The 12,077-nt window shown below is 41.2% G+C and overlaps 1 protein-coding gene across 1 annotated transcript; it reads right to left on the minus strand.

Annotated features, from left to right (window-relative positions):
- Positions 1–354: 354 nt before the first annotated feature.
- On the minus strand, positions 355–5,993 carry drc1 (dynein regulatory complex subunit 1 homolog (Chlamydomonas)). The gene is made up of 13 exons (XM_080466576.1): positions 5,518–5,993; positions 5,225–5,414; positions 4,951–5,088; positions 4,208–4,294; positions 3,995–4,110; positions 3,522–3,656; positions 2,998–3,403; positions 2,761–2,850; positions 2,179–2,262; positions 1,953–2,068; positions 1,696–1,848; positions 1,525–1,620; positions 355–842 (listed from the first exon to the last, which is right to left on the minus strand). The coding sequence occupies exons 1-13, from the start codon at positions 5,646–5,648 to the stop codon at positions 815–817; spliced, it is 1,770 nt and encodes a 589-aa protein (XP_080322702.1). The 5' UTR covers positions 5,649–5,993; the 3' UTR covers positions 355–814.
- Positions 5,994–12,077: the final 6,084 nt, after the last annotated feature.

Raw genomic sequence — 12,077 nt, forward strand, 5'->3', positions numbered from 1 at the left:
ACAAAAACCAACAAATCAGTCCTTGCGATCAGCTCAGTGATTGCTATAGGACATTACATATTATTGACTTGTTTTTACTTCATTTGGATATAATATAATATTTAGCAATTTCAAACACTGACACAATATAATAGTAATATTATATATACATATATACCCCCATCACAAAACTATTTGTACAAGCTTATGGCATTGATGTCCCCAAACCTCTGTCACTCTTGTAGACACCTGATGGAGTTCAAAAATAACTCAACGGTATAGGTTCAACACAACTGGGAAGCTGAGTGAAGAAATCCCAGAAAACGTGTAGAATGACATCTAGAAAACAAATAAAACAACGCACTCGCAGAAATTGAGAGAATTTTGGGGGAAAAATCAGATGAGATACTTTATTACACCCCAAATTAAAAGCAAACAAACAAAAGCTCAACAGCATTGCTGGGGATTATGTGGACAAATGGAACCAAATCACATATGTAATCTGGTTTTACACAAAAATACAGCCTTTTCTGAGAGAGTACACACTCAGCTCTCGGTGAAATTTTTAGATATGAAATCCTTCAAACCTGCTCAGTCTTGTACACTGGGACACTTGACTGGAATCATTTGAACAGAGGACCGATACCTGTTCAAGATTGTCTTGGTGGCAGCCGAGAACGCCATCACAAAATAAAAGAGTACGGCTTGCTGAGTTTTCACTTTCTCCTTTCACCATTTTGAAAATAACTTGAAAATGACTTGAATGCTGAATTTCAAATAATACTATTGTGATCCCAGACTTCACACAATCCCCGTGATGATCCCGATGTTGACTTTAGTCAAACATATCTGCTCCAGAGTACCTGAGAGAAAACGTCAGAAAAAATGTTGTTAGATAAGAAACAGATTCCTTTAAATCCAGCTAGACATTGAATTTGTAGTCTGAATTACATAATTTAACCATTTAAAATTTGATAAAAAAAACACACTGATTCTGCAACATGTAAATAATGTATTCATTCAGAAAAAACTATTGAAAACACGTATTTCTTCCATCAAAAGACAGAGAAAACCAGGAAGAACATTGTATATTGTATGCACAGCAATTCTGCTCAATATGAATATTTATCTTCATGTTCGATGGTTTTGCCAAGTGGCTGTTCCTGGTTTCCATCGGTCAGAGATTTGTCTGGTAATGATGATCCATGATCTGCTCTACACTAAACAATCTCTGACTTCACTGAATAAATGATAACAGATCCCTGTCTTGTTTAACACTATAAATGAAAAGCTGGTATCATTGTAACAAAGATTTGCTCCTGTCGCGGTTGTATATTATACATCATATACACTCGTTTTAGTTTGATTTCAAACGTCTCATTGACTTCAGGTGGGCCGCTCAAGGTCAGCCAAAGGAGCGCACAGCATGTCTGCTCTGTTCAATCAATGGTTCCACTGTAGAATTAAACTATTATGCTGAAAACACTATAATTGACTGTCTGTCAAGAGAGCAAAATATTCATAATTGTCCCATTCTGTACATACTCCTGGTGCTGGTGCAGCAACTTCCTCAGCTCTGTGTTCTGCTGCTCCGCCGTCTCACTCTCAGAGGTATGATCACACATTTCTGTCAGCATGGCTCTGAGAAACATACACACCAGCACAAAACCAGTCATTCGATGCAGTTAAACCACAGCGGTGTATTCGTCCACTCACTGGCATTTCCTCAGTTGGACCTCCGCTGCATCCCACAGTTTGAGTTTGTCCTCAGAGATGATGCTGCCCATACTCTCCCAGTAGGCTTCAGCTGCTGCGGCTTCTTCGCTTTCGAGAAGCCGGGAACCAGACTGTTCTTGGATGAAGTTCCTCCTTGAAATATAAACCACAGCGTCTAACAAAACTGGTGTGGAATCTTTTCAGCGGGTGAGCCCTACACTGGGTTTTCACAATGGATGCACTGGATGTGGATTTACCTGGACCTCCTGCTGTGCTCAAGGAAGCTTTTCAGAGCAAACAGGATATTGTTGCGGTCCATAAGCTCTGTGCTCATCTTTCCTGCCTCTTCTGCCGTGCCACTGCCACAAACATTCTACAAGCAAACAATGGACAGTAACGTCCACAAATAAAACTGAGACCATTTCCTATAAGTCGATGTTCACAATATCCCCAAGAACAAACAAACCTACTGCTCCTCCTCACCTCAGTCCTCTCTCTCTGCTGACGATCGTAATTCAGGAGGAAAAGAGTCAACTTGGACACATCCTTATCTTCGATGCCCAAAGTCTGAAGGACAAAGCAGGACGGTTGTTATTTACCTCTTGACGTAGTGGTTTGCATGCTCACCTCACAGCGAGTCACGTATATCCTGAAATCACTTATCAAACACATATATATTTTCTGGAGTAACAGCAGGAATAATCCTGGTTCTCATCCGGACTTGGAGGCTTTTCCATGAAGAGGTTCAACGTTTTCCCTGTGCGTGTGTTTTCCACTTTGCTTCTACAGTCCAGAAACATGCTTTGGAGGCTTTTTATGTCTCTCAAAATGAATGTGTATGTGTTGGTCTGACTCCGTGAAATGTTTATCCTGCCTTCACCCGTAGGGAGCTGGGATCAACTCCTGCACCTGTGACCCTGTTTTACATGAAGGTGTCAGAAGATGGATGGATGGTTTGCTCTATCTCAACCTGGTAAGACCTTGTGAAGCAGCCGCAAGACACTGAAGAGACTGTATATGCTTGAGGGAACAGTGGAATAAAAAGATGACCAACTTTATACTCACACAAAGAAGGGAAGCCAGCTTCACACCAGTTTGCTTCTCCGGCTCCAGGGATGTGAGTATATTCAGGAGAATATCTGTTATCAGGAAACCCTGTGATGGGAGGAGAGAAACAGTTTGCTTGCCTTTGTATGTGCACACACTCAGTTCTATACAAAAACAGTTACAATTATTGGTCGCATTCTTTTTTAACTACTGCAGTATCTTTTTCATGACATAAACATGTAAGATGACTCTGACCGCTTCATCGCACAGCATCTCCACCACCGTCTCCAGCATCTTCTCCTCTTCCTCCAACTCTGCGTGGCTCTCAGCATGCACTGCTTTCCCTTCTTTGTCTGTTTCCAGGTGCAGACTCTCAATAGTCTCCGGGCTAAGTCCGACTGAGGCATCCATCATTGGTGTTGCGGGGCTGCCCTTCGATGCTGACTCAGTTTGAAACAGCTGGTGAGCAGGACCTCTTCTTTGGGGCCTGATGGGACCACAGACCTCCATAAAAGCCATAGGAGGTGGTTTCCAAACTAAACCCAGGTGACTGCAAATCAGCGAGTCCATTTCCAAGGCCTTTTTCACACAAAGTTTGACCTCCGTATCGATGGTTCGCCACACCTCCTCGTACTGCCTGGCGTCGGCATGAGCAAAGTGTCTGCATGAAGGGAACAAGAGGTGCAGGAGGAACAGAAAAGTAGATTTAGAAGAAGAAAAAAACAAAAAACATGAAGCATTTATACTTCACAATCCCAATGTGATTAATCATGACTCACTTGACTTGGTTTTGAAAGCGTTCATATCGGTGCATGAAGCGTTTATAGTCATCTAAAAGTGGCCGGTTCTTCTTTGTAAAGTCTTCGTCTTCCTCAGCAAGCTTGGCTTTCAAATCCTTCATTTCTGACTTCAAACTGAAATGCAAAGGGATCGATGTCACAACCTGGGTGTGCTTGTGCATGCACGCGTGTGTGTTTTAGACAAGTGGTATACCTGAGGAGCTGCTTTCTTAGTTTAGCCTCGATTCTGGTCTCTCTTTCGATAAGTTCCACTGTTGTGTCTTTTACCACTAACTTGGAGGCCATTTTTTTCTTCTTTCTCTCCGCATCCTGCAGAGACCGGCGTGAAATGGATCAAAAAAGTTATTTAATTGTGGGCAATTTAAATAATAAACAACAAAGAGGGTTTTTTTTGTAACAAACATAAGAGTTCACCCAATGAAAAGCTAGTTGGTATATATGTGCAAACCTGCCACTCCAACAACTGTTTCAACTCCATGACGATCTCCTCTCTTGTCGTCATTACTTCCTGCTGTATTTTCTCTTGACATTTCTCCATTGTCGTTTTTGTGAGTGTTTCCATAGTTTCCTGCAGCTCGACAAAGTTCAGAAATCATCAGACACTGATATATATACGTAAGACACCAGCACGCCTGGGACTGTTTCTTTACACCGATTGTCTTTACCTCTTTGTTGTTGAATGCCTTCAACTCTTGTTCCAATCTGGTCTTGTCATCTGAATGTAGCATTTCAAATTCCTTCATATAAACTCTCTGCCAAAACAGAAATATAAGAATCAGAATCAATAAAGACGGGTCGTTATTACGACACTTGAGCACAGTCCAACAGCATGCAATAGAGGTGAATTGGTGACTCTAAATTGAACAGGTGCAGCAAACCAGACGAGGATGGATAGGAACTATCCGGGACTAAGTACAAAACAATAAACAAGATTAAAAGGGAGTATAACATGGGAAATATGAGGAAAAACCATAATAAAACACAGAAAATAACCAAATACAAGCAAACCATCAGGATCACAGCATTCCATTGTGTAAGCTTGTGGTCAAATAGCAAAGTGCTGGACCACATTTTGACTAAACAATGCATTAAAAGTGCCAGCAGAGTAATTATTACAGTGACTATACTGGGGTCCACTAAAGATTATCATCCAAAACTACAAATCTCAGACCACCAATCTAGTTATTCCCTGATTCATGTGGGTCATGTACAAAATGCTGTTGTTTTTTCTTCTTTTGAGTAATCCATTTGGTTGAAGGCTGGAGCAAAATATTAGAGACAGACATAATTATTCATAAAAGCTTTACACTGCTTACAAGAAGGTAAAAAAGTGATTGAGATGAAGAAAATGTTCCTTTTTCCTGCTGAAACAATAAGAACCTTATAGGACCCACACATCTCCTTGTACCTCAGAGTCTTTCAGCTCCTGGCTGTAGGCCTTTGTCAGGACGTCGATCTGGTGCTTGTGTCTCTCCATTAGCAGGTCAATCTCCTTTGCATTTTCCTTCAAGGTCTTGTCATGAAGTTCATTTCTCCTTTTGACATCCTGTTCAGCAGCAGAGAACACTAGTTATGCACACAGCTTCGAGGAGACACACCTCAGAGGGTCAGGTTGTCATATGGTATCTCTTGTACTTTGTGAGTCTATAACTATGAAATAGTAGCGGGATAGGCTGAGTTACCTGATGCAGGTCATTTAGGAGCTGTTTCTTTTCCTGAAGAACAACAGCACACAACTGCTGCTGGCTCTTCAGGGCTTTCTCCAGCTCCTGAGGGATCATCTTTTCATTTTTGTTTTTGAGCTGCCATCCTTTCGCGAGCTCCTCACAATTTGCTTGGGTGGACTTTACATCCTTTTCCAACAGCTCCAGTCTGTGTCATGAAAATTGTGAATAACATAGATAGAATGAAGGTCAGATGAAGGTATCTTGCAATTTGACATAAAGCAGATTGAAAAGATGAGTGAAAGATTTGCCTGATTTTGCACGCTTCCTCCAGCTCGGCCCTTCGCTTCATCTCCTTGGCATCAGCTGCGGTTATGATGTTGGTTACCGATGTAGTTAAATCTCTCTTCAGGTTGGCCAGCTTCTGAGCAGTGAGCCACATGAAATAAGAAACTTAAAATAAAACTGTCTATAGCGGCACCTTAACCTATTTAAGGTGCTGCTCTGGTGAGGACGGGGGAACTCTTTCAACCGCGTTCAGAGGCAACAATGATCAGGTCCAATGCGTAGATTTCCTTGGCATATTTTGAATCCATTTATTTAATTGAGGGTTTCCACAGTCCAAAAGTTGATGCCTGTCATCAATCACTCAGCCCAATACTGAGTTCCTATGGTCCACATTTAATCTTTCCTACCTACTGCCACTCTTCCTGACACGTCTCCCTGGAACGTCTTCCTGGAACGGTTCAAAACTGTGTCTGTTCCCCTGTCCTGCACACCTGGCATTGATTAGGTGGAGGCTTTATAACCTCCACCTTGCCCTAGCTCCACCTAGTGGGCGAAATCAAAATCAAAACAAATGGCCAGTCATCAGGAGGACACATACAAACAGAAATAAACAATAAACCCATAAAATGGCTCCTACACTGTCTGTATAGTTTAGTTTACTCTTTAGTGTATTGTCAGTTATGCTTATATTATATCATCTTCTGCTTTGAGGTGGTGACAGAGATTAAAACAGGGTAAAAAGGCAAAGTCCTGTTACGCGCAATGCATTAAGAATCGCTTTAACAACAATATCAATGGGCACACCCAGGAACCAGAAGTTGGAGACCCTCTCCACAAACTCTCCACAGATAAATACGGGCTGAATGCCAGTGTTTATCCTCTTGTAATCCACGATGACGTCCTTTGTCTTTTTGGGGTTAGGGATCAAGTTGTTCTCTTTGCACCACACTGACTGCTGCTCCACCCCATCCCACAGAGATAACACTATGATATCACCATGTTCAATACGTTAAAAACTGAAATTAAAAGTGCAAGCAGCGTTGAATGGGTCCTGGCACACTCACACGCTGGGACAATAATCAGGAATTTAAAACAACCTTCATACGGTCTTCCTCCTCCTCCTCCTCCTCTTCCTCATGTTGGCTCTCCTTTAAGTCTTCACTCAGGATGGGGTTTTGTTCAATCAGCAGGGTGGAGAAACTGAGAAATAAAAAACAAAACCATGTTCATCAAGATTACACATTAAACGTCACGTTGACTTCGTCAAACGACACAAAGTTACCTCGTCGTAGCGTCTTCAATTTTGGACAACACAGAGAGTTTTGGGTCACTATCAACTCCCTCCATGTCGAGAATGTGTCGTGTTCAAGTTGAAAACCGATATGATGAAGACCTTACGAGTCGGCTTCCTGGGATCTTGTTTGACAAACGTTGCCATGGTGACAGAGCCATCTGTGTTGCTTTCACGTGTCCTCGTAAAAGAGAGACATTTGCTCTTTGGTCACTTAGATTTTTTCCAGTTCTTTAATACTGAAGACTACGGAAGAGTATTAGGGCCACTGAAGAAAAAAAAAATTTTCGGAGGCTAAAAAAAAAAATAATTCATGCACTTCAAGAAAAAGACGAAAATCGATATAAACTTTTCTTTTCTTTTTCATCATGCAGACTGCTTGTTTTAAATGCCTGGCAGGCAGTTTGAGGAGCTGGTTAAACTATACTTTAGTAACAAAGAAATCCTTTCGCTTTTAGCTCACAAACACGGTGTAGTTATTAGTATTGGGACGTCGAAGAGAAAACTGCAACTTTTCCGAAGGATAAAGCCCACCAGCCTGGAAGAAGTGGCCTCATTTGAATTATCGGGTAATGGACAAATGCAAGGCTATCGATGGCTGCGCCCAGTTCAGCTGAAGCACGTGGTCTCACAAGATACAATAAGACATTTGATCAAGTTGTTCAATCCTGAAGGTGTGGAACTCAGACCTGCGCGTCGTTTGAGAAGGAGGCATTACTGCAGTCACAGTCGCTCCTGTTATGCGCAGCAACCATTTTGCCGGAGTCCGAAGTTTCATGTTTGGACGCAGCGCCGCAAACCAACGGATTGGATCGTGGTGGGGGATCCTGAGGAACCAAAGTGCACAATTTTGGATCAACATTTTCCAGACTCTCCAGGATGACGGACACTTCTCTGGTGATTTCCTGGATGGGATCCTGATCCAGTTCTGCTTCCTAAACCTTGTTCAGGTAGGCTGGGAAACTCATGATGTCGGTGCCCCTGGCCTCTCCTTCAGTCACCTGGATGGAATTTAACAAAATCAAATGCATGTTAACTTTTGATCAGAGCACATTACAGAGGAATTCAACTTGATTTTTTATTTGGCTTTATTTTTTAATTGTAGAGGGAAATTTTCGCATTGTGTTTGTAAGAATATAAACTGCAGTATGAGATCTGAATAAATAGAATTGATACTCATATATGGCCACCTTTCAAAGTGAAGTCCAAAGTAATCTTATTACTGCTGTTACTGTACTCACACCAGAGAGCCTGTTGTGTCAGGTAATTACAGACAGACAGGACTGCAGCACTGAACCTGAAAGCAATAAGTAATAACACCAATAATCGTGAGATAAACATTTTTTTAACTGAGAGTGAGGGAAGCAACTATGCATCCCGCACTCCATTGTGAGTCCCTTGTTTAATTGTGAATGCTTGTCTAGTACCTCTGTCCAACAATTTGAAAATTAAACAACATAAGTAAATTGTCACTTGCATTCTTCGCCAACAACTACAAACCACAACAACATCAACAACATGTATTTCTCATATTGTATGTGTAGCCTATTGTTTAGTGAATTAAACCTCAAGTTGTGTACTGTTTTGTTTTTATGCAGGATGAAATTGATGAAGTTGTGAGAACCTGGAATTCACACAAGACGAGAGCAAAGGAAGGCGGCGGTGTGATCTGAGGTCGCCTGATTTTGATGTACACACTTCCAGACATGTACAGAGCAGAAGACAGTCTCAAGATAACAGACATGGATGACCTGGCCCTTTGTCAGGAGGAATGCACCCCCAAAAGAAATAACTCGGAAGTGAAATTCTATAATTACGAGCTACTTTTATTTGCAGCAGTTCCCAGCTGGTCTTCTTCAGTACAAAATTAGTTTTTGGTACGCAGAGGAAACACAGGATATATTTTCATAATTAAGTACAGTTTTTGAAAATATTTCACATTCATTTACCCGCAACACATGCTTGTGGTGGTTTGATAAATTTAAAAAAAGATAGAAATTAATTGGGTGAAAGAGAACATTTTCCAAAAAAACCCCAAAACAACTAAACAAAACAAGCATTTAAACAACTTCAAAAGTATTGAACCACAAAAGGCATTTTAAGGCACAAAACTAGCATTTTTGCAAGAACTGTAAATTACAGTACTGTGAACGCATGAATAAACATCCAATATAATGCTAGACAGGTATTTACAGGGGAAACTTTAACATTAAAAGTTACAGGTACATTCTAAAACATTTATTGACTACTCTAAAACATCATAACATCTAAGATTTGAACATTTTATCGGGCCCTGAGTTACTTCGTAACAACAGAACGCCTAAGAACAAGAATCATCACACATCACACTGTGTGTCAAATGAGTATCACAGCAGAGTCTTGGTTGAAGGACCACGTACCATGTTACACAATGTCCATCGCCAAGATGTTGCTGTCAAGGATTTCATTGAATTCAGCACGAAATCTAGGAACTTTTCATAGCACTCAGGTAGCTCTAGAAACATTTCACATGTTCGTCCAATTGGACGTCTTGTGAATTCAGAATTACCGTGAACTCAATCACGATACCGTCTGACACAATCAAATCAGATCCTTTGCAGAATCTTAAAAATTTCCCCGGTTTTGCTTCATCCAGTTCCCTGACAAACCGTTTGAGATGATGCTCGACCTTCTTTTGCTTTGCTGTCATATCTGCTGGGAACTTCAACAGCCTGGACACTTAGTTGTTGGGTTAAGATCAGAGTACGTCTTTGGCAGTTTTTCATAACTGAGACTCATTGGTGGTTTTGTGACGTCTCTCCAACAATCAATCACAAAATTTGGCTTTTGCACAAGTTCTTTGTGGGAAGTTTCTTCCAGAATTGCTGAAAGGCTGTCTCCTGAGACTCTTCTCCTGCATTCGAAGTTGTTGATCCAAAAGATCATCAGGTTCAACAGAAGAGGAGTCTTGAAAAGCTTGGATGAGGACCTCTCTCTCTTGGCAGCTTATGAACAGAAGAAAGACCTCTGTCAGGTCACTGTACACTGCTCCAAATAACATCTCCTCAATGAAAGGGGGTGCAAGCTTAATAGGGAGATAGTAGCAATCTTGGTTTTATTTCAATAAAACTCTGCCAATGGCTTTCCAGGTGTCAGCCTTGAAATCGTGTCTGATGAAGGGTACTTTTTAGTGTTGCCCCAACTGTGCAGCGGTCATAGAAATCCTGCCAAAATGCACTACAGACGTCCCTGAGGAGGCCTGACCCACGACCAGCTTCCTCAGAGTTATCTGGAAGTAATTGGCTAATTTCCAGTGGTCTGGTCAGAATCTGAGGGTCAGAAAATGCTTCAAGCATGTCACTGAAGCAATTTACATGATGTATCGTAACTATTCTTGGTAAAGTTGAATGGTCAGGTGTTTCAGGCTGATAAATCAGTGTGTCATCTTGATTGAACTCAGCGTCCGTGTGAGGGCCAAGTGTAATTTCAGGGTCAGAAGGATCATACACAATGTCTCCTTCTAAAATGAGGTTGATCTCTGAGAAAGCTGGGTGGTCTGTGGTGACTGGAGGATTTGCAGCAGGTAGATCTGTGACAACATTGTGATAAAAGCTGCTTGCCTGGTCTTGGTCTTGATCTGTGTAGTTGGATGACAGAGCTACAGACGGGGCATCAGAAATTTCAATAACTTCATCCTGGCCTTCATAGCTCAAATCGCCGTCTCTGAATTCAGCATTTTCACCCGATTGTGGTTTTGGCTGTGTGGCGATGTAGAGTCGCAGGTTTGGAAGTTTGACAGTGTCATATACGGTTCCAATTGAAACCTCATCAGAAAAAGTGTTTTGTTTAAAGTCCCATACATCTAATGTAAAGTCTGACTCATGCCCTTTACTTGACACACCTTTTGGGGGGAAAAAGACAACCTTTCTCGTGCCCCTTTCCTTGCTTGGTAAGGCTTGGCAACCTGTTTGCCTTCATCTTTTTCTTTGTGTATCCAACCTATCTCAATAGTCAGTGTAGTTAACTTCCGTCTGAAATGGGGTTCAGAAGTTTGTGGCTCCTCTCCACTTTCTTTGGTTTCCTTTCTTATCTTCATTTTCTCCCTGAGCCTCTCAAAAAGACTCAGTTTGTGCTTTGAAAGTGGCTGTTGATTTCTGCAAAAATTGAAAAGTGCAATTCTATCTCCCTATGAGGGGATGTCGTTGGCCAAAGCTGATTCGTCCATCATCCGGATTACATCAATGTCGGCCTACAGAGGAATGCAAAACCATGATAAGGGTAAAGAAATCTCATGGGGTACTACTTGCACAAACATTCTAATATGTTGTCATGAAATACAAAACTAAATTTGCCATTGAGCTCAACAAGTAGACATTCATTTCATGCATGTAGACTAATCAAATTAAAACAGCAGCCCATTCTGTGCATGTTTCCCTATTGTATCTATAAAGTAATCATTTTCATTTTGTCAATAATTCTTTCCATATGCACCGTACTTTATACTCAGGTCAAACTGGCTGCTTGTGTCTGTGTGGTGACTTGCTGAATTGCTGTAGCTTGCTTTCCTGTGGTATTGAAAAGACGGTATTTCCCTGAATTTTTCAAACAGTTTCAGAGATAGAGAGTAAAAAAGAAAAACTGCAGTGTGAGGTATCATATTGCTGATAATGTTGATATGATTGTCAACATATCATTTTTAAAGCACATACATGAACCTGAATCTCTGGATAAACGTGATTCACTTGCTGTCTGTGTGTCTGTCTCTTTTAGAACAAGGTGAAAATTCATGCTGTTTTCTGGTTACAACAGTTTTTTTTCTCTCTCTTTGATAGTTTTCTGCAACTGTCTGAAACAAGGTCCGTGTGGAGGAAGCATCAATTCTGCGAGCTAACAGGCACAGGTACATGCAATAATACCTCTGCATCTCAGTTGCCACAACACACCTTTTGCTCCTCCGTCAGTGTGAGAGCTTCCTCTGGGACCCCCGATCTCATCGGAAATCTGTCACGGTGACTGACATGTTTGCCGATAACCAAGGAACCCATCTATCTCTCTGTACTAAAGTGATGGAGAAAGTCTGCTTTGAGCCTGAGATTATAAAAAGTATTGAGAAATATTCTGAACACAGAATAAAATAAATATGGAATGAAAACTTGTTCAGCGTGTCTGTTAAATGCATTACATGGTATGTTTTCATTTTTCCTTGTTGCTCTATTAAACTTGGACTTCGCTACAGAACAGTTTGATTTACTCCAAACATTCAACAACACGCATTTGAGACCTCCCTAAATTGGTCATAGGAAAAAAAATCTG

This window comes from Lipophrys pholis (assembly GCF_963383615.2).
Source record: "Lipophrys pholis genome assembly, chromosome: 7".
NCBI lineage: Eukaryota > Metazoa > Chordata > Actinopteri > Blenniiformes > Blenniidae > Lipophrys > Lipophrys pholis.

What these genes read in the sequence shown, in the direction of transcription:
- drc1 (XM_080466576.1), bottom strand. Translation starts at nt 5,648, where the DNA reads ATGTGGCTCACTGCTCAGAAGCTGGCCAACCTGAAGAGAGATTTAACT. An exon ending in AGGCATTCAACAACAAAGAG is followed by an intron (nt 4,111 to 4,207) that starts GTAAAGACAATC and finishes GTCGAGCTGCAG; the next exon opens with GAAACTATGGAAACACTCAC. An exon ending in TTGAAACAGTTGTTGGAGTG is followed by an intron (nt 3,657 to 3,994) that starts GCAGGTTTGCAC and finishes TTTGCATTTCAG; the next exon opens with TTTGAAGTCAGAAATGAAGG.